Source organism: Coregonus clupeaformis, chromosome 4 (assembly GCF_020615455.1).
Source record: "Coregonus clupeaformis isolate EN_2021a chromosome 4, ASM2061545v1, whole genome shotgun sequence".
Lineage (NCBI taxonomy): Eukaryota > Metazoa > Chordata > Actinopteri > Salmoniformes > Salmonidae > Coregonus > Coregonus clupeaformis.
In genome coordinates this window covers 17370214-17387245 of record NC_059195.1, presented here as the reverse complement: position 1 = coordinate 17387245, position 17032 = coordinate 17370214, and the positions used below count along the sequence as shown (strand labels likewise).

Sequence of the window (17032 nt, the reverse complement as noted above, 5' to 3'; positions counted from 1 at the left end):
ACACCACCCTGAACAAGGGTAGGGGTGAAAGGGTATCCATTATAATAAAAGCACTGCATGAATCTATCATCTTATTTGCGGTCCGAGAAAATATTGCCTTTTATAAACGCAAAAATGTGTGAAACAGAACCAGTTACAACTGAAGTATCTGATCATCAATGAATTTGAGAAAAAGCCATTTGTTGTTTAACACAGCAGCCGCATATCATCAGGCCTACAGTATATGCACTTGTAACTTATTTTCATTTAGGAAACTATAATTTTCTATTTTATTATATTTATTCCATGTTATTGTTGTTATGAAATAGATTTGTGTTGACTGTGATAAGGGCATGGGAATATAACAGCATCAGCTTTGCTAAATTAACAAACTACATAGGTACGCATAGCTTACCACATGATCCTCAAACCAGAATAAACTCGTGTTTTTAAAAGTTAATTCAAAGGCACTAATAGCCTAATAACCATTTCATTATTATTTAATTCTAAGTAATACATTCTGTATTTCATTTTATACAGCCGAAATGCAACATTTGTTGAAGTGCTGTTGTAGATGTGTTGTTGAAATGCTGAGTGCTCCTGCCAGCTTGTAGCTAATTCCACAAATTAAGTTTTAAGAAGGCACACCTGTTAATTGAAATGCATTCCAGGTGACTACCTCATGAAGCTGGTTGAGAGAATGCCAAGAGTGTGCAAAGCTGTCATCAAGGCAAAGGGTGGCTATTTGAAGAATCTCAAATATAAAATATATTTTGATTTGTTTAATACTTTTTTGTTACTACATAATTCCATATGTGTTATTTCACAGTTTTGATGTCTTCACTATTATTCTACAAAGAAAAAAATTTTAAAAATAAAGAAAAACCCTTGAATGAGTAGGTGTGTCCAAACTTTTGACTGGTACTGTATATTTAAAACCAAATACTTTTAGACTTTTACTCAAGTAGTATTTTACTGGGTGACTTTCACTTTTACTTCAGTCATTTTTTATCAAGGTATCTTCACTTTCACTCAAGTACGACAATTGGGTACTTTTTCTAACACTGATACAGTTGAAGTTGGAAGTTTACTAATACCTTAGCCATATACATTTAAACTCATTTTTCACAATTCCTGACAGTTAATCCTAGTAAATATTCCCTGTCTTTGGTCAGTTAGGATCACCACTTTATTTTAAGAATGTGAAATGTCAGAATAATAGTAGAGAGAATGATTAATTTCAGCTTTTATTTCTTTCACCACATTCCCAGTGGGTCAGAAGTTTACATACACTCAATTAGTATTTGGTAGCATTGCCTTTAAATTGTTTAACTTGGGTCAAATGTTTTGGGTAGACTTCCACAAGCTTCCCACAATAAATTGGGTGAATTTTGGCTCATTCCTCCTGACAGAGCTGGTGCAACTGAGTCTGGTTTGTAGGCTTCCTTGCTCGCACACGCTTTTTCATTTCTGCCCACAAATGTTCTATAGGACTGAGGTCAGGGCTTTGTGATGGCCACTCCAATACCTTTACTTTGTTGTCCTTAAGCCATTTTGCCACAACTTTGGAAGTATGCTTGGGGTCATTGTCCATTTGGAAGACCCATTTGCGACCAAGCTTTAACTTCCTGACTGATGTCTTGAGATGTTGCTTCAATATATCCACATCATTATCCTTCCTCATGATGCCATCTATTTTGTGAAGTGCACCAGTCCCTCCTGCAGCAAAGCACCCCCACAGCATGATGCTGCCACCCTGTGCTTCACGGTTGGGATGGTGTTCTTTGGCTTCCAAGCTGTCCCCTTTTTCCTCCAAACATAACGATGGTCATTATGGCCAAACAGTTCTATTTTTGTTTCATCAGACCAGAGGACATTTCTCCAAAAAGTACGATCTTTGTCCCCATGTGCAGTTGCAAACCGTAGTCTGGCTTTTTTATGGCGGTTTTGGAGCAGTGGCTTCTTCCTTGCTGAGCGGCCTTTCAGGTTATGTTGATATAGGACTCGTTTTACTGTGGATATAGATACTTTTGTACCTGTTTCCTCCAGCATCTTCACAAGGTCCTTTGCTGTTGTTCTGGGATTGATTTGCACTTTTCGTACCAAAGTACATTAATCTCTAGGAGACAGAACGCGTCTGCTTCCTGAGCGATATGACGGCTGCGTGGACCCATGGTGTTTATACTTGGGTACTATTGTTTGTACAGATGAACGTGGTACCTTCAGGCGTTTGGAAATTGCTTCCAAGGATGAACCAGACTTGTGGAGGTCTTGGCTGATTTCTTTTGATTTTCCCATGATGTCAAGCAAAGAGGCACTGAGTTTCAAGGTAGGCCTTGAAATACATCCACAGGTACACCTCCAATTAACTCAAATGATGTCAATTAGCCTATCAGAAGCTTCTAAAGCCATGACATCATTTTCTGCTATTATCCAAGCTGTTTAAAGGCACAGTCAACTTAGTGTATGTAAACTTCTGACCCACTGGAATTGTGATACAGTGAATTATAAGTGAAATAATCTGTCTGTAAACAATTGTTGGAAAAATTCCTTGTGTTATGCACAAAGTAGATGTCCTAACCGACTTGCCAAAACTATAGTTGGTTAACAAGAAATGTGTGCAGTGGTTGAAAAACGAGTTTTAATGACTCCAACCTAAGTGTATGTAAACTTCCGACTTCAACTGTATGTCTATATATAGTTCTCTGTTTTAGGAACATCTACCCAAAATATTTCAAATTTTTTACTACTTTACCAAACATACTATATCATGACATTAGTGATAGTCAAAATCTGTAAAATCTGTGACGTCTAAACAACATTTGGCCCATTTAAGGGGAGAAGGGCTATGTAAAGTCTCGATTTTGTCATTCTGAGCATATGCAATGTGTCTGCCTCCGACGTAAAACAAATGTTTGACTTCCACACAAAATTACTTCTTTACTTATTTTAGGTTTAAGGAAGTGTGTAGGTCGCATTCTTTATCGTAGACCTATGAAAGTTATGTATTTAGATCCGCCTGCTCGAGACAAATTCTGCGATTGCTCTGCCATGTCTGTGCCGTGAAGCAGTCGAGCTGAATACATTTTTTTCTAAGGACCGCCCCTTTGATGTAATTTTGCGCAAGTGATATAAATGTATGTAATGATGCAGCCGACCAACAGAGGGAGGTAAATACACATTTATTCGACAGAGGACTTTGACATGGTCATAGGAAGGATGGCTTTCTTCTGACTTATAAAATGGTGGGAAATCAATGAAATAAGTCATGTAAACATATACATATTTTTTAAAGTAATTCTAGTGCCCGATTTCAGGGACTGTCAGCTTAAGAGGTTTTACCCTGTTGAAATGTCGAATGTCAATTGATAGTGACAGAATCACACATTATGTCCCAAGCAAAGACCATTTTTTTGTCTCCTTTGCTATAAAAGTTTGTAGCGCAGCCTCTGAATATAATAGACAAACCAAAGTTATTCCATATGCATCAGTCACGTCTTTCACCAGAATTTTACAGCTTGTTTCTAGCATTGTGGACTAAAGCTTCACTATTGATCGCTTTATATAATCAGTTCCATTAAAAATAATTATACATCTTTAGCTAACAAGGGGTAGGCCTATGCTTTTAGCCATTTTCTTTAACAAAAGCCACAATACCCTCACATACCTCCTCAATTCGAGCCCTGGTTTAACTTAACACACAAGCTCTTCACTGACACTGATATACAGTGCATTCGGAAAGTATTCAGACCCCTTGACTTTTTCCACATTTTGTTACGTTACAGCCTTATTCTAAAATTGATTAAATTGTTTTTTTTCCCTCATCAATCTACACACAATACCCCATAATTACAAAGCAAAAACAGGTTTTAAGAAATGTTAGCAGTTATTAAAAATCAAAGGCTGAAATATCACATTTACATAAGTATTCAGACCCTTTACTCAGTACTTTGTTGAAGCACCTTTGGCAGCGATGACAGCCTCGAGTCTTCTTGGGTATGATGCTACAAGCTTGGCACACCTGTATTTGGGGATTTTCTCCTATTCTTCTCTGAGATCCTCTCAAGGTCTGTCAGGTTGGATGGGGAGCGTCGCTGCACAGCTATTTTCAGGTCTCTCCAGAGATGTTAGATCGGGTTCAAGTCCAGGTTCTGGCTGGGCCACTCAAGGACATTCAGAGACTTGTACCGAAGCCACTCCTGCGTTGTCTTGGCTGTGTGCTTAGAGTTGTTGTCCAGTCTGAGGTCCTGAGCGCTCAGGAGCAGGTTTTCTTCAAGGATCTCTCTGTACTTTTCTCCGTTCATCTTTCCCTCGATCCTGACTAGTCTCCCAGTCCCCACAGCATGATGCTGCCACCACAATGCTTCACCAAAGGGATAGTGCCAGGTTTCCTCCAGATGTGATGCTTGGCATTCAGGCCAAAGAGTTCAATCTTGGTTTCATCAGACCAGAGAATCTTGTTTCCCATGGTCTGAGAGTCTTTAGGTGCCTTTTGGCAAACCCCAAGCGGGCTGTCATGTGCCTTTTACTGAGGAGTGGCTTCTGTCTGGCCACTCTACCATAAAGGCCTAATTGGTGGAGTTCTGCAGAGATGGTTGTCCTTCTGGAAGATTCTCCCATCTCCACAGAGGAACTCTGGAGCTCCTTCAGAGTGACCATCAGGTTCTTGGTCACCTCCCTGACCAAGGCCCTTCTCCCCCGATTTCTCAGTTTGGCCGGGTGGCCAGCTCTAGGAAGAGTCTTGGTGGTTCCACACTTCTTCCATTTAAGAATGGTTGAGGCCACTGTGTTCTTGGGGACCTTCAATGCTTGGTTTTTGCTCTGACATGCACTGTCAACTGTGGGACCTTATATAGACAGGTGTGTGCCTTTCCAAATCATGTCCAATAATTTGAATTTACCACAGGTGGACTCCAATCAAGTTGTAGAAACATCTCAAGGATGGTCTCATAGCAAAGGGTCTGAATACTTATGTAAGTAAGGTATTTCTGTTTTTAATTGTTCATAGATTTGTACAAATTTGTAAAAACCTATTTTCGCTATGTCATTATGGGGTATTGTGTGTAGATTGAGGAGGAAAAATATTTATTTAATCAATTTTAGAATAAGGCTGTAACGTAACAAAATGCGGAAAAATTAAAGGGGTCTGAATACTTTCCGAATGCGCTGTACAGTATTTAAGGAGTGATTGGTGACTAAAGTAATTGGCTGACAAAATCTAAGTGTAGTAGACTATAATTTAGTCTGTCAAACAGGTAGGCCTACCTCCTTTTTCTTGAATAGGAAGAAATAGGCCCCAAAACAAAGCCCTCTTGTTGTTAGTAACCTAAAGTCAAATTAAAATGAAGACTGTTTAAATGAATTAGGCCTTCTCGAATTAGCCTACTTTCAGCACCCATGCGCTGTCCATCTCCGTGGCTACTACTTCATAGTAATGTAAGTTATGTAAATTACTGGAATATGGCTTATTGTGAGGTCAAGAACTCTGATAAATAGCGTCATTATGGGCAATGAAACTTATTGTTTTTATTACAGTTATAGCAGTAGGAAGCTTACCTCCAGTCCTCCTTTTCATCTTCACGCTCTCCCTCTCAAACTGAACAGGACATCAGTTGTCCTGGTCTGTGCGCACAGATATTGCATTTCTTGGACATTTGACTCGCCTCCTAAAGTGCCACCGTACACAACACAGTCATTGGTTAGGCTGCACAAAAGGGTTTACGTCAGCAAGAGCAGGGCAGGCCGGGGCTCATGACTGGGAAAGCCTATCCATTGCAGTGTGTAATGCAGTGTAGCCTAGTTTTATATACACCAAGCAGTGCAAAAACTCAGGAAGGAAGTACATTTTCTTTGAAATATAACTTTGCCCTGTGCTTCTCCGAGCATGATCTTTGTATAGGCTATGGATAATTTTATAGAGACCAGGGATGAAGGGTATCATCAGGCACACATCGAGATACTATAATAAGCAACTCATTCTCAAACCCTGAGCAATATGACATTTACTCGATTACAAATTGCATGACCCTCCCCTGGACTAAATTAATTGCATGACCCTCCCCCATTTTTCCTCCAGGTAACGATTGTGTAAATTTCGACAACTCCCTAAAATTAAAAGGGGTTTCATGAATTTGGAATAACTTTGGACAAATTAGGCAATTTGTTGACATTAATTAAAATTTGCACAAAGTGACAGTGGATGGTTGAGGACATAAATGGTTCAATGGAATTTTCCTTGTGCACTAGTTATATGAGCTCAGGTGATTTCCGCATGAATGACTTTAGGAGGCGAGTGTTCAAAGTGCAAAGTCAATAAACCATCTTAGACTGAAAATGGCGGACCCTGTGAGCACCTGTGCCGTGAGTCCTAAATCTACCTCTTTTCAAAGACTACTTTTAGTCAAATGTACAAAGAAATATCATTATTTCTCCTTTATATGTTTGTACCATAGGTCGAAATGTTAATGGGTTTTCTTCATAGCTGTGTGTATTACTGTTACTAAAAATAGCCACAGCTTGACAACACCATGACTTGTTGAATGTGTTTTAGTACAACCTGTTGTACCAAGATCTGAAGAAGTTTTCAAAAAATGGGGAGCATTTCTGCAAGGAGCTCATGACAGTATTTCAGCAAAGGTATGGTCAATGTCATGTTATGTCTTTGCATACACAACTCCTTGAGAATATCGTTTAGTGAGGTAATTTATTTGAAATTGTTATTATGCTATCTAGGATTGGAAAAGTAAAACCCTTTTGAACCTGGACTGCACATATTTCTATTTCATAAAATGTCCAGTCATTTAAATGTATGTACCATACCAACTTGGTCATTCACAATTGCATGCTAAGGTCCTAACTTCCAGATGTAATTTTAATTAGCTGTAGTTACTGTTTCACCTCGGTGTGACAACTAACATCCCTTGATGACATTTATTTGTGACTAGGGCTGAGCTGGAGATCAGTTATGCCAAGGGACTTCAGAAGCTTGCTGGAAAACTCATGAAGGCATCCAAAGGGATGAATGACAAGTGAGTTGGCTATAGCTTTACATTTATGTTGCGCAATCTGTAATGCTTCAGCGATACAGATTGAATAGAGCCCATATTATAGTGCTCTAAACTCTCTGAATGTTGTTGTTTTTATTTCCATGAAGTTCCACGTACCAAGCATGGTGCCATGTATCTGATGACATGTACTCTACAGCAGACACACACAGGTATTACACGCATGACCTTATTATGAGGCTTTCCTGTAGTAGATGTTGCTTGGATATTCTCTAGTCTGACTGAGTCTGAGGAATAATAATATGATGGTTTGTTTTTAGAGCCCTAGGAAGTGCTTTTCAGGCAGAAGCCATTTTAGAAATTCGACAAGTCATTGAGGAGCACAACAAGAGGAAGAGACCTGTGAGTAATTTGGACCATTTATTCCTACCATCACATCATTCTACATCATTCTACACAATTCTACATTGAGACACATTGTTCTTATCCCTTTCTTGAATAGCTTGATAATGTTGTTGAAAAAAACAGAAAACTTGTTGTGACTAACTGGAGTGAACAAATCAAGGTAAGCCTTCCTTAAATTCTTTACCAACTTGATCAGTCAATCAAGTCTAAATTAACTCTACCTCCTTGTATATTTCTCAGACATTACATCCTTTGGTTGATTACATCATTCAAATAAAATTATTGGTTAAGAATATTGTTCAAACATTTTCCCTCACAGATTAAGAAGAAATTGGTTGGATTGACAAGAGAGCATGAGGCCCTGTTCAACTTTGTTAAAAAGAATACACACATTTGCACAGAGAAAGAAAAACAGAAGGTACTGCACTGCAATATTTACTGTAATAATGCCATTGTCACCTCTTGATATGTATGATTATGAAACCTTTGAAATTCCCAATGTAATAAAAGTTTAGAAAGATGGCATTTCCACACCCTTAATAAGATTAGGATGATGACTTTTTCTGTTGTTAACTAGATACTGAACAGACAGACAAAGTCTGCGGAGGCCCAGACCAGAACAGATGAGGAGTACTTCACCATCAACATGGATGGCCATCAAATCAGACTGAAGTGGGAAAACACACTGAAAAACTGCTACCAGGTTCTGACCAATGCCTACAGCACATTTCTTCCAAAATAATTTGTATTGAAAAGATATGTACCTTCTGACTGTACTGTTGATCTGGAGAAGGGGTCAAGCCAGATCACCCAATAAGTTTTGATGTGCAGAGTTGAGTTGTATTGTACGTCTCCTCTCATGCTGATGTTTGGTTTGACCAAGTTAGAGATAGTCAGGTTTGAGTGTTGCAACATCCATATTGTGTGCCTGATAGTTATACAGTAACTTTATCATTTCAGATAATCCAGGAGCTTGAGAAACAGCGGATAGAAATTCTGTGCAACATACTGAATAAATACAACCTCCACATGGCAAGCTTCAGACACACCCTCGTACATGTGAGCATTCTTCCCAAAATGACTCTAATTACAACCCTGTGACAAAAACGGTCATAATTTTCTCTTGTATTACTTACAGAGCCAGAAACAAATAGAACAAGCCATCCAGAGAGTTGATGTGGAAAAGGATATCCAAAGTCTGGTGGAGGAAACCAGTGTAACAGCAGAGGAGAACAAGGCTAAGTTTCTGATGACTGATTATTTTGTAAGGGTCCATTTTGTTCACATAATTGTACAGCACATTTGTATCTGTAAATAGTTCTGGAATTAGTGTGATTTTGACCTAAGACATACAGTGCCTGACCCTCAATGACTTATGTTAAGGAGGAGGACAGTAAGTCATTGATGGAAAAAGGCAGGAGAAGAGATGCCATCAAGTCCAAACTCCAGCGGCTGGGGGACAGTATCACAAAAACAAAGAAAGACTGTGAAGGTAAGTGTTGAAAAACGAAAGCATAGAATTTGACTGGAAATAATACATTTCTGAGTGACACCTTTTCATTTTCATGTCTTCCAACATCCAATTAATAATAGTTCTTGAGAGACTGGTGAAGACCTACTCTGAAAACCCATCGTTCTCAAACAAAAAGAACCTGGAAGAAACAGAACAGTTGATTGATGAGGTTTTTATATACACCAATAGATCCAGTTTGAAAATATTATTTGATATTTTTCTGTATAAATTTCCTAGCATTGTGTTGTTAAATGTGTTTTCCTATTGGATGTCTACAGACCACTCTGAAACTGAACCTTCTTGAAGCAACTCATTGCAAACTCTCCACCACATTGGCTGAATTGGAGGGAAAACCTCAGACTTTGCATAGATTCAGTGACAGTATAACAAAATGGAAAGAAAAGGTAGGTTCATATTCAAAGTGCATTGGTCTGGGCTTTGCACAAGTTAATGCTAGCCTAGATTAATTTACCAACATACAGTATACTGCTTTATTCCATATTGTGCATGTTCAATTAGATTTAGACAGCACAAACACATCATGGCGTATCCTTTTTGATGACACAAAATAATAGATAAATGTAAGTATGTACAGTTGAAGTCGGAAGTTTACATACACTTAGGTTGGAGTCATTAAAACTTGTTTTTCAACCACTCCACAAATTTCTTGTTATCAAACTACTGTTTTGGGAAGTCGGTTAGGACATCTACTGTGCATGACACAAGGAATTTTTCCAACAATTGTTTACAGACAGATTATTTCACTTATAATTCACTGTATCACAATTCCAGTGGGTTAGAAGTTTGCATACACTAAGTTGACTGTGCCTTTAAACAGCTTGGAAAATTCCAGAAAATGATGACATGTCTTTAGAAGCTTCTGATAGGCTAATTTACATAATTTGAGTCAATTGGAGGTGTACCTGTGGATGTATTTCAAGGCCTACCTTGAAACTCAGTGCCTCTTTGCTTGTCATCATGGGAAAATCTAATGAAATCAGCAAAGACCTCAGAAAATGTTTTGTAGACTTCCACAAGTCTGGTTCATCCTTGGAAGCAATTTCCAAACGCCTGAAGGTACCATGTTCATCTGTACAAACAATAGTACGCAAGTATAAACACCATGGGACCACGCAGCCGTCATACCGCTCAGGAAGGAGACGCATTCTGTGTCCTAGAGCTGAATGTACTTTGGTGTGAAAAGTGCAAATCAATCCCAGAACAACAGCAAAGGACCTTGTGAAGATGCTGGAGGAAACAGGTACAAAAGTATCTATATCCACAGTAAAACGAGTCCTATATCGACATAACCTGAAAGGCTGCTCAGCAAGGAAGAAGCCACTGCTCCAAAACCGCCATAAAAAAGCCAGACTACGGTTTGCAACGGCACATGGGGACAAAGGTCATAGTTTTTGGAGAAATGTCCTCTGGTCTGATGAAACAAAAATAGAACTGTTTGGCCATAATGACCATTGTTATGTTTGGAGGAAAAGGGGGACAGCTTGCAAGCCGAAGCACGGGGTGGCAGCGTCATGCTGTGGGGGTGCTTTGCTGCAGGAGGGACTGGTGCACTTCACAAAATAGATGGCATCATGAGGAAGGAAAATGATGTGGATATATTGAAGCAACATCTCAAGACATCAGTCAGGAAGTTAAAGCTTGGTCGCAAATGGGTCTTCCAAATGGACAATGACCCTAAGCATACTTCCAAAGTTGTGGCAAAATGGCTTAAGGACAACAATGTAAAGGTATTGGAGTGGCCATCACAAAGCCCTGACCTCAATCCTATAGAACATTTGTGTGCAGAACTGAAAAAGTGTGTGCGAGCAAGGAGGCCTACAAACCTGACTCAGTTACACCAGCTCTGTCAGGAGGAATGGGCCAAAATTCACCCAACTTATTGTGGGAAGCTTGTGGAAGGCTACCTGAAACATTTGACCCAAGTTAAACAATTTAAAGGCAATGCTACCAAATACTAATTGAGTGTATGTAAACTTCTGATCCACTGGGAATGTAATGAAAGAAATAAAAGCTGAAATAATTATCTCTACTATTATTCTGACATTTCACATTCTTAAAATAAAGTGGTGATCCTAACTGACCTAAAACAGGGAATGTTTACTAGGATTAAATGTCAGGAATTGTGAAAAACTGAGTTTAAATGTATTTGGCTAAGGTGTATGTAAACTTCCAACTTCAACTGTATGTATGTTACTATACATCCTAACCAGATTACGTTGTTTTCCAAGGATTGCGAGCACAGTATTGTTCAGCTGGCCCGTCCAGTCAAAATCAAAAAGACACCATTCAGATCGCATCTGAGGAGCTCCATCATTTACAAAGGACCCTATCAGAGTGTGACATCAGAAGAGACCTCATCAGTGGAAGCAAACCCTGTCCACACTGCTGTCATCCAAGATACTGCAGCTCCAGGGGAATGTGGCTCTGTCAATGGAGCCATGTCCAAGACTGATGACGAAGAAGGTGACACCCATCCACATATATAATTACAAAGATGTATCATTCTGATCTTGCCTACAGTGGGGGAAAAAAGTATTTAGTCAGCCACCAATTGTGCAAGTTCTCCCACTTAAAAAGATGAGAGAGGCCTGTAATTTTCATCATAGGTACACGTCAACTATGACAGACAAATTGAGGAAAAAAAATCCAGAAAATCACATTGTAGGATTTGGAATGAATTTATTTGCAAATTATGGTGGAAAATAAGTATTTGGTCACCTACAAACAAGCAAGATTTCTGGCTCTCACAGACCTGTAACTTCTTCTTTAAGAGGCTCCTCTGTCCTCCACTCGTTACCTGTATTAATGGCACCTGTTTGAACTTGTTATCAGTATAAAAGACACCTGTCCACAACCTCAAACAGTCACACTCCAAACTCCACTATGGCCAAGACCAAAGAGCTGTCAAAGGACACCAGAAACAAAATTGTAGACCTGCACCAGGCTGGGAAGACTGAATCTGCAATAGGTAAGCAGCTTGGTTTGAAGAAATCAACTGTGGGAGCAATTATTAGGAAATGGAAGACAAACAAGACCACTGATAATCTCCCTCGATCTGGGGCTCCACGCAAGATCTCACCCAGTGGGGTCAAAATGATCACAAGAACGGTGAGCAAAAATCCCAGAACTACACGGGGGGACCTAGTGAATGACCTGCAGAGAGCTGGGACCAAAGTAACAAAGCCTACCATCAGGAACACACTACGCCGCCAGGGACTCAAATCCTGCAGTGCCCGCCAAGGACTCAAATCCTGCAGTGCCAGACGTGTCCCCCTGCTTAAGCCAGTACATGTCCAGGCCCGTCTGAAGTTTGCTAGAGTGTATTTGGATGATACAGAAGAGGATTGGGAGAATGTCATATGGTCAGATGAAACCAAAATATAACTTTTTGGTAAAAAGTCAACTCGTCGTGTTTGGAGGACAAAGAATGCTGAGTTGCATCCAAAGAACACCATACCTACTGTGAAGCACGGGGGTGGAAACATCATGCTTTGGAGCTGTTTTTCTGCAAAGAGACCAGGACGACTGATCCGTGTAAAGGAAAGAATGGGGCCATGTATTGTGACATTTTGAGTGAAAACCTCCTTCCATCAGCAAGGGCATTGAAGATGAAACGTGGCTGGGTCTTTCAGCATGACAATGATCCGAAACACACCGCCCGGGCAACGAAGGAGTGGCTTCGTAAGAAGCATTTCAAGGTCCTGGAGTGGCCTAGCCAGTCTCCAGATCTCAACCCCATAGAAAATCTTTGGAGGGAGTTGAAAGTCTGTGTTGCCCAGCGACAGCCCCAAAACATCACTGCTCTAGAGGAGATCTGCATGGAGGAATGGGCCAAAATACCAGCAACAGTGTGTGAAAACCTTGTGAAGACTTACAGAAAACGTTTGACCTGTGTCATTGCCAACAAAGGGTATATAACAAAGTATTGAGAAACTTTTGTTATTGAACAAATATTTATTTTCCACCATAATTTGCAAATAAATTCATAAAAAATCCTACAATGTGATTTTCAGGATTTTTTTTCCTCATTTTGTCTGTCATAGTTGACCTGTACCTATGATGAAAATTACAGGCCTCTCTCATCTTTTTAAGTGGGTGAACTTGCACAATTGGTGGCTGACTAAATACTTTTTTTCCCCACTGTATGTGTCATAACAAGAAACACTAATACATTTCTCCTTCAGGTGCAGAGTGGTGTAGCATTGGGAAATGCAAAGCTGTTTACGATTTCACGTCAGACAGAGACGATGAGTTGAATATGAAAGAAGGTAAGGGACAATAAAAATAGGTATGGAAGAAAATGCATACCATCAATAATAATATGAAATTCATGACTATACTAACAAAATAATTTGTTACAGGAGACCTTCTTGACATCTATCAAAAGGAAGACAGCGGTTGGTGGTATGGGATATTGAATGGACAGATAGGCCATTTTCCATCAACCTACGTTGAGGAGCTGCCAATGTTAAGTGTTGTAGAAACATCAGATGTATGACAGTAAGTGTTCGCGCAAATGGACAGGGTAAAGCATTTATCCTGTTACATGATTAAAGTAATACTTCAATCAACTATGGGGGAGGTGTACAAAAAGTGTTTAGTTATACTCATTCCAAAATGCCTGATCAAAACTTTGGGCCACTGAAGAACCCCACCAACTTGAAAATTGCATCTAGCCTTTTTAAAATGGACATCATATAATTGAAACATTAATATTACAAACGATGTTGGAGACAGTGTAAATGGGAGACGGAGACAGTGAAAATGGGAGACAAAGACACAGGATATTACTAAAATATGTTAAGATATTAAACAGATTTTTTTTACTCCTCAGGTTTTAAGAGTGACAAATTCTCTCCGAACATTTGCAAGAAAAGCAGAGAAGTTGTTGGTCTCCTGAAGTCTCTGCTCCAAGTGGGCCATGCAATCCAGTGGTGGGTCATTAGACACAACTGTGGACAAAAATTTGTTTAGAAAATGTTGTTTAGTTATTATCAGTTTCCAGCCATTCATGATAACACTCCTAGTTTCCAAAACCATTTGTTACTGTACTGTTCTATACTATTTACTGTACTCACTCTGGTATAATCCTCCTTCGTTGATCCTCAGCATGAAGGTGTATACACATTCTGAGTCTTTTTGGTTGATGTCTCGGAAGATAAACTGCAATTTCTCACCTTGAATAAAATAATAATTCATTTTACTTCTGTGGTTTAACACTTGGTCAACACAAATGTTCAAACGGTACAATATTATTGCCATTACTAACAGATTTATTCCCAATTTACCATGAATTTTTCTAATTTCCAATCCTAGCCGGTCCTGAAACACCTGCTTGGCTTTGTTGAGATTTTTCAGTCTGTCTTTGTTGGCTTTGTTTTGGGACACGATCACTTTGAAGAAAGGAAAAACAAGGAAAGGGGACATGTTTGTTTTGGATACTAATATATATTTTAGACCAATGAAAAGACGTGTGTGAAGGGCAAAATCTACTGTTCCATTTTAAAAAATTGCCTACATTCTTTCTTCTTGGCTTGTTCCACTCGGATCATCTCAATCTTTTCAATGATCTTGCTTTTCTGTACGTCCTTCCCTTCCACTTCAGACAGCCTCTTCGCAATGGCATTTCTCTTCTCCACCATTGAGGCATTTTTCTTTTGCAAGTCTGGAGGGGGGGGGGGGACATTGTCTTCAATAATAAAGTATGAGTAGGCTAGTGCCAAGGTTAATGTCAAACTGATTGTTAGTAACACTTCACAGGATGTCATCACGTCATGCCCGGCATAATCTTACCTGTTTTGTACGAGTCTATAGTTTCAAATATTATTTCATCATCCTTGACTTTCTTTGAACATGTATCTGCAGAAAGATAAGGGAGATTATTATAGCTCTGAATATTGACAGATTTTAAGCATAATTGACTCAGTAATCATGATAACAGCGTCCATGTCATACCGAGAACAGATTTGACAAACTGTCGGTGGGTTTGAACCCAATCCATGCCTGTCTCCGTCATCTCGGCCGATCCCTGAACAAGCATTTTGTTGCGTATGTCTTCCATTGTGCTACTAAACCAATTCACCATGTTTGCATCTGTAATGCATGCCATGATGATCTAGGTGACAGGAATACAAAACACTGATTAGGTCAGTCAACATTTTGGCAAGATGCAGGATGGCTTGTTAAAGGGGGCAATATGCAATTCAAACAACAACAAGTGACACCATGTCACTGTTTTGGTAAACAGCTGAGGGATGGGGCTGGATTTCTTTTACCACTTCCAAATTCATAGGCAGAGCTATGGATACATACAAGGGCTGACCATCCATGATCTAAATGATAGTTTTAACAATGTTGAGGCTATATAGTGTTTGTTCACAATGGAGTAAAACAAGCTTATATTTTGGGGTTCTAATGGGGTATTACAGTTTAATTAAGATCAAGGCATGTATAAGTTATATTTTTCAAGAATCAATGGGTATAAGATTAATCCTTCTACCCCCCCATAAAAAAAAGGGTGGTTGTCCCACTGGCTATCCTAAATTGAATGCACCAATTTGTAAATCGCTCTGGATTAGAGTGTCTGCTAAATGACTTAAATGTAAATGTAAAACATACAGAACATCTCAGTTAAAAGTCCAAAAATTGATCGCTGGTGCAGTCAAACACACACCGACTCTCACACACCCACAATCACCATTTACTTTGCTGCAACTATTTATTATATCTATCCTGCTGCTCAGTCACTTTTAACCCTGATTACATGTGCATAGCTACCTTAACTATCACAAGTATCCCTGCACTGATATTGCTACTGGAATTGACCTGTATATAGTGTATTTTCTTGTGTGTATTTCTTATTCTCCTGTGTATTTTTTTATCTGACTTAGTATTACTGCATTGTTGTAGAGCTTGCAAATAAGCATTTCACTATTATTACTCCATTGTTTACATACAACAATGTATGTGTTTATAACTATTATAATAATTTCACTCTAATTAACTCTAGTCAGTCCTTGCATCTAAAGCAGTGTCTATGAATATTAGAGGAGTTAGCCCACATCTCCCTAGGTGTCTATGAATATTAGAGAAGTTAGCCCACATTTCCCCAGCCGCTGCATCCCTCAGCTGTCAATCACAAAAAATGTCGGGTCTGCTATTTTGGTGAAAAACGAATTCCAGAATGTAGTTTTAAACAGGAACTCACGGTTGAGCAAGGTTTGTGATACGGAATTTCCTAAAAACACGCCACATGGATACAGCTACCACCGGAAGTTACTTTTTCGTAGGAGAACTTACATAGCAGGTTAGGTTAAGGTTGGGAAAAGGGTTAGCTAAAATGCTCTCCTAGTCCTAAACTGCAACGAAAAGTCACTTTGTTGCTGTATCGAAGTGGCGTGTTTTTAGCGAGTCCCATGTGACACATACCTTGGATGAATGCTAGCATAAATTGGCTTGTTAGCTAACTAACATTAAGGTAAGTAGCTAAACCACGTTATTGCCACAATTAAAATAAGTTCGGAAACAGTCAAGGTAGCTAACGACGTAGCTAGCCCAGCTAGCTAAAAACACAACTCAGCTCATGACCAAACGTGGCCAAAAGTATGTAACAATCATTTTAGCTATATCAAATACTATGACTTTACCAAACAACCGATTATCAAATATGGTGAATTTTGTTAGCTACCGTGGCAATTTTCGGATGATTCTCGACCCAGAGTTTTCGGCAGCTGTTCGCTGTTGTTTTCAAAATTCCGCGCTCACGGAAAGAAGGATGGGCCTGTGACGCCACACCGGAAATTGCGTTTTTATCAAAAGTCAAAGTAGTCCCTTTAAGAAATATACTCCTGCGATAAAAATGACAATGTACCGTATTTATCATCTACGATGTTTATCATTTATGTTCCGCCTAAAACCATATATAACACATTTTTAAAAAGCTATCGGCCACGTTTTTCTTTGTTTCCCACAATGCTAAGTTTTGTTTAGTCTGTTTGTGTCTTGTGCTCGTGAATTTGCGCCAGCCTGTGGCGAATCGATGTCTAACATGACTCTGTAGGCAAAGCCTGTATCAACATTAGAAATAACAAAAGTTACAATTTTAGTCGAG

The 17032-nt window shown here is 39.2% G+C and overlaps 2 protein-coding genes across 3 annotated transcripts; one reads left to right on the top strand and one right to left on the bottom strand.

The window, feature by feature from the left end:
- Nucleotides 1-6283: 6283 nt before the first annotated feature.
- nostrin (nitric oxide synthase trafficking) lies at nucleotides 6284-13845 on the top strand. 2 transcript variants are annotated; one of them, XM_041865019.2, is made up of 17 exons: nucleotides 6284-6339; nucleotides 6530-6615; nucleotides 6924-7007; nucleotides 7133-7195; nucleotides 7304-7385; nucleotides 7486-7548; nucleotides 7708-7806; nucleotides 7966-8091; nucleotides 8349-8447; nucleotides 8527-8652; nucleotides 8772-8880; nucleotides 8982-9070; nucleotides 9180-9305; nucleotides 11151-11385; nucleotides 13107-13190; nucleotides 13284-13422; nucleotides 13757-13845. In XM_041865019.2, the coding sequence occupies exons 1-16, from the start codon at nucleotides 6313-6315 to the stop codon at nucleotides 13418-13420; spliced, it is 1635 nt and encodes a 544-aa protein (XP_041720953.2). In that variant the 5' UTR covers nucleotides 6284-6312; the 3' UTR covers nucleotides 13421-13422; nucleotides 13757-13845. The 2 variants fall into 2 exon arrangements, with proteins under 2 accessions (XP_041720953.2, XP_041720948.2); XM_041865014.2 differs by lacking the exon at nucleotides 13757-13845 and having other exon boundaries at nucleotides 13284-13616.
- spc25 (SPC25 component of NDC80 kinetochore complex) lies at nucleotides 13723-16692 on the bottom strand. The gene is made up of 7 exons (XM_041865034.2): nucleotides 16610-16692; nucleotides 14878-15037; nucleotides 14716-14781; nucleotides 14441-14587; nucleotides 14211-14315; nucleotides 14001-14099; nucleotides 13723-13874 (listed from the first exon to the last, which is right to left on the bottom strand). The coding sequence occupies exons 2-7, from the start codon at nucleotides 15029-15031 to the stop codon at nucleotides 13753-13755; spliced, it is 693 nt and encodes a 230-aa protein (XP_041720968.1). The 5' UTR covers nucleotides 15032-15037; nucleotides 16610-16692; the 3' UTR covers nucleotides 13723-13752.
- Between the last annotated feature and the right edge of the window lie 340 nt (nucleotides 16693-17032).

What these genes read in the sequence shown, in the direction of transcription:
- nostrin (XM_041865019.2), top strand. Translation starts at nt 6,313, where the DNA reads ATGGCGGACCCTGTGAGCACCTGTGCC. An exon ending in ACCCTGTGAGCACCTGTGCC is followed by an intron (nt 6,340 to 6,529) that starts GTGAGTCCTAAA and finishes AATGTGTTTTAG; the next exon opens with TACAACCTGTTGTACCAAGA. An exon ending in TAACAAAATGGAAAGAAAAG is followed by an intron (nt 9,306 to 11,150) that starts GTAGGTTCATAT and finishes TTGTTTTCCAAG; the next exon opens with GATTGCGAGCACAGTATTGT.
- spc25 (XM_041865034.2), bottom strand. Translation starts at nt 15,031, where the DNA reads ATGGCATGCATTACAGATGCAAACATGGTGAATTGGTTTAGTAGCACA. An exon ending in GTTTGTCAAATCTGTTCTCG is followed by an intron (nt 14,782 to 14,877) that starts GTATGACATGGA and finishes ATCTTTCTGCAG; the next exon opens with ATACATGTTCAAAGAAAGTC. An exon ending in ACAAGCCAAGAAGAAAGAAT is followed by an intron (nt 14,316 to 14,440) that starts GTAGGCAATTTT and finishes CTTTCTTCAAAG; the next exon opens with TGATCGTGTCCCAAAACAAA.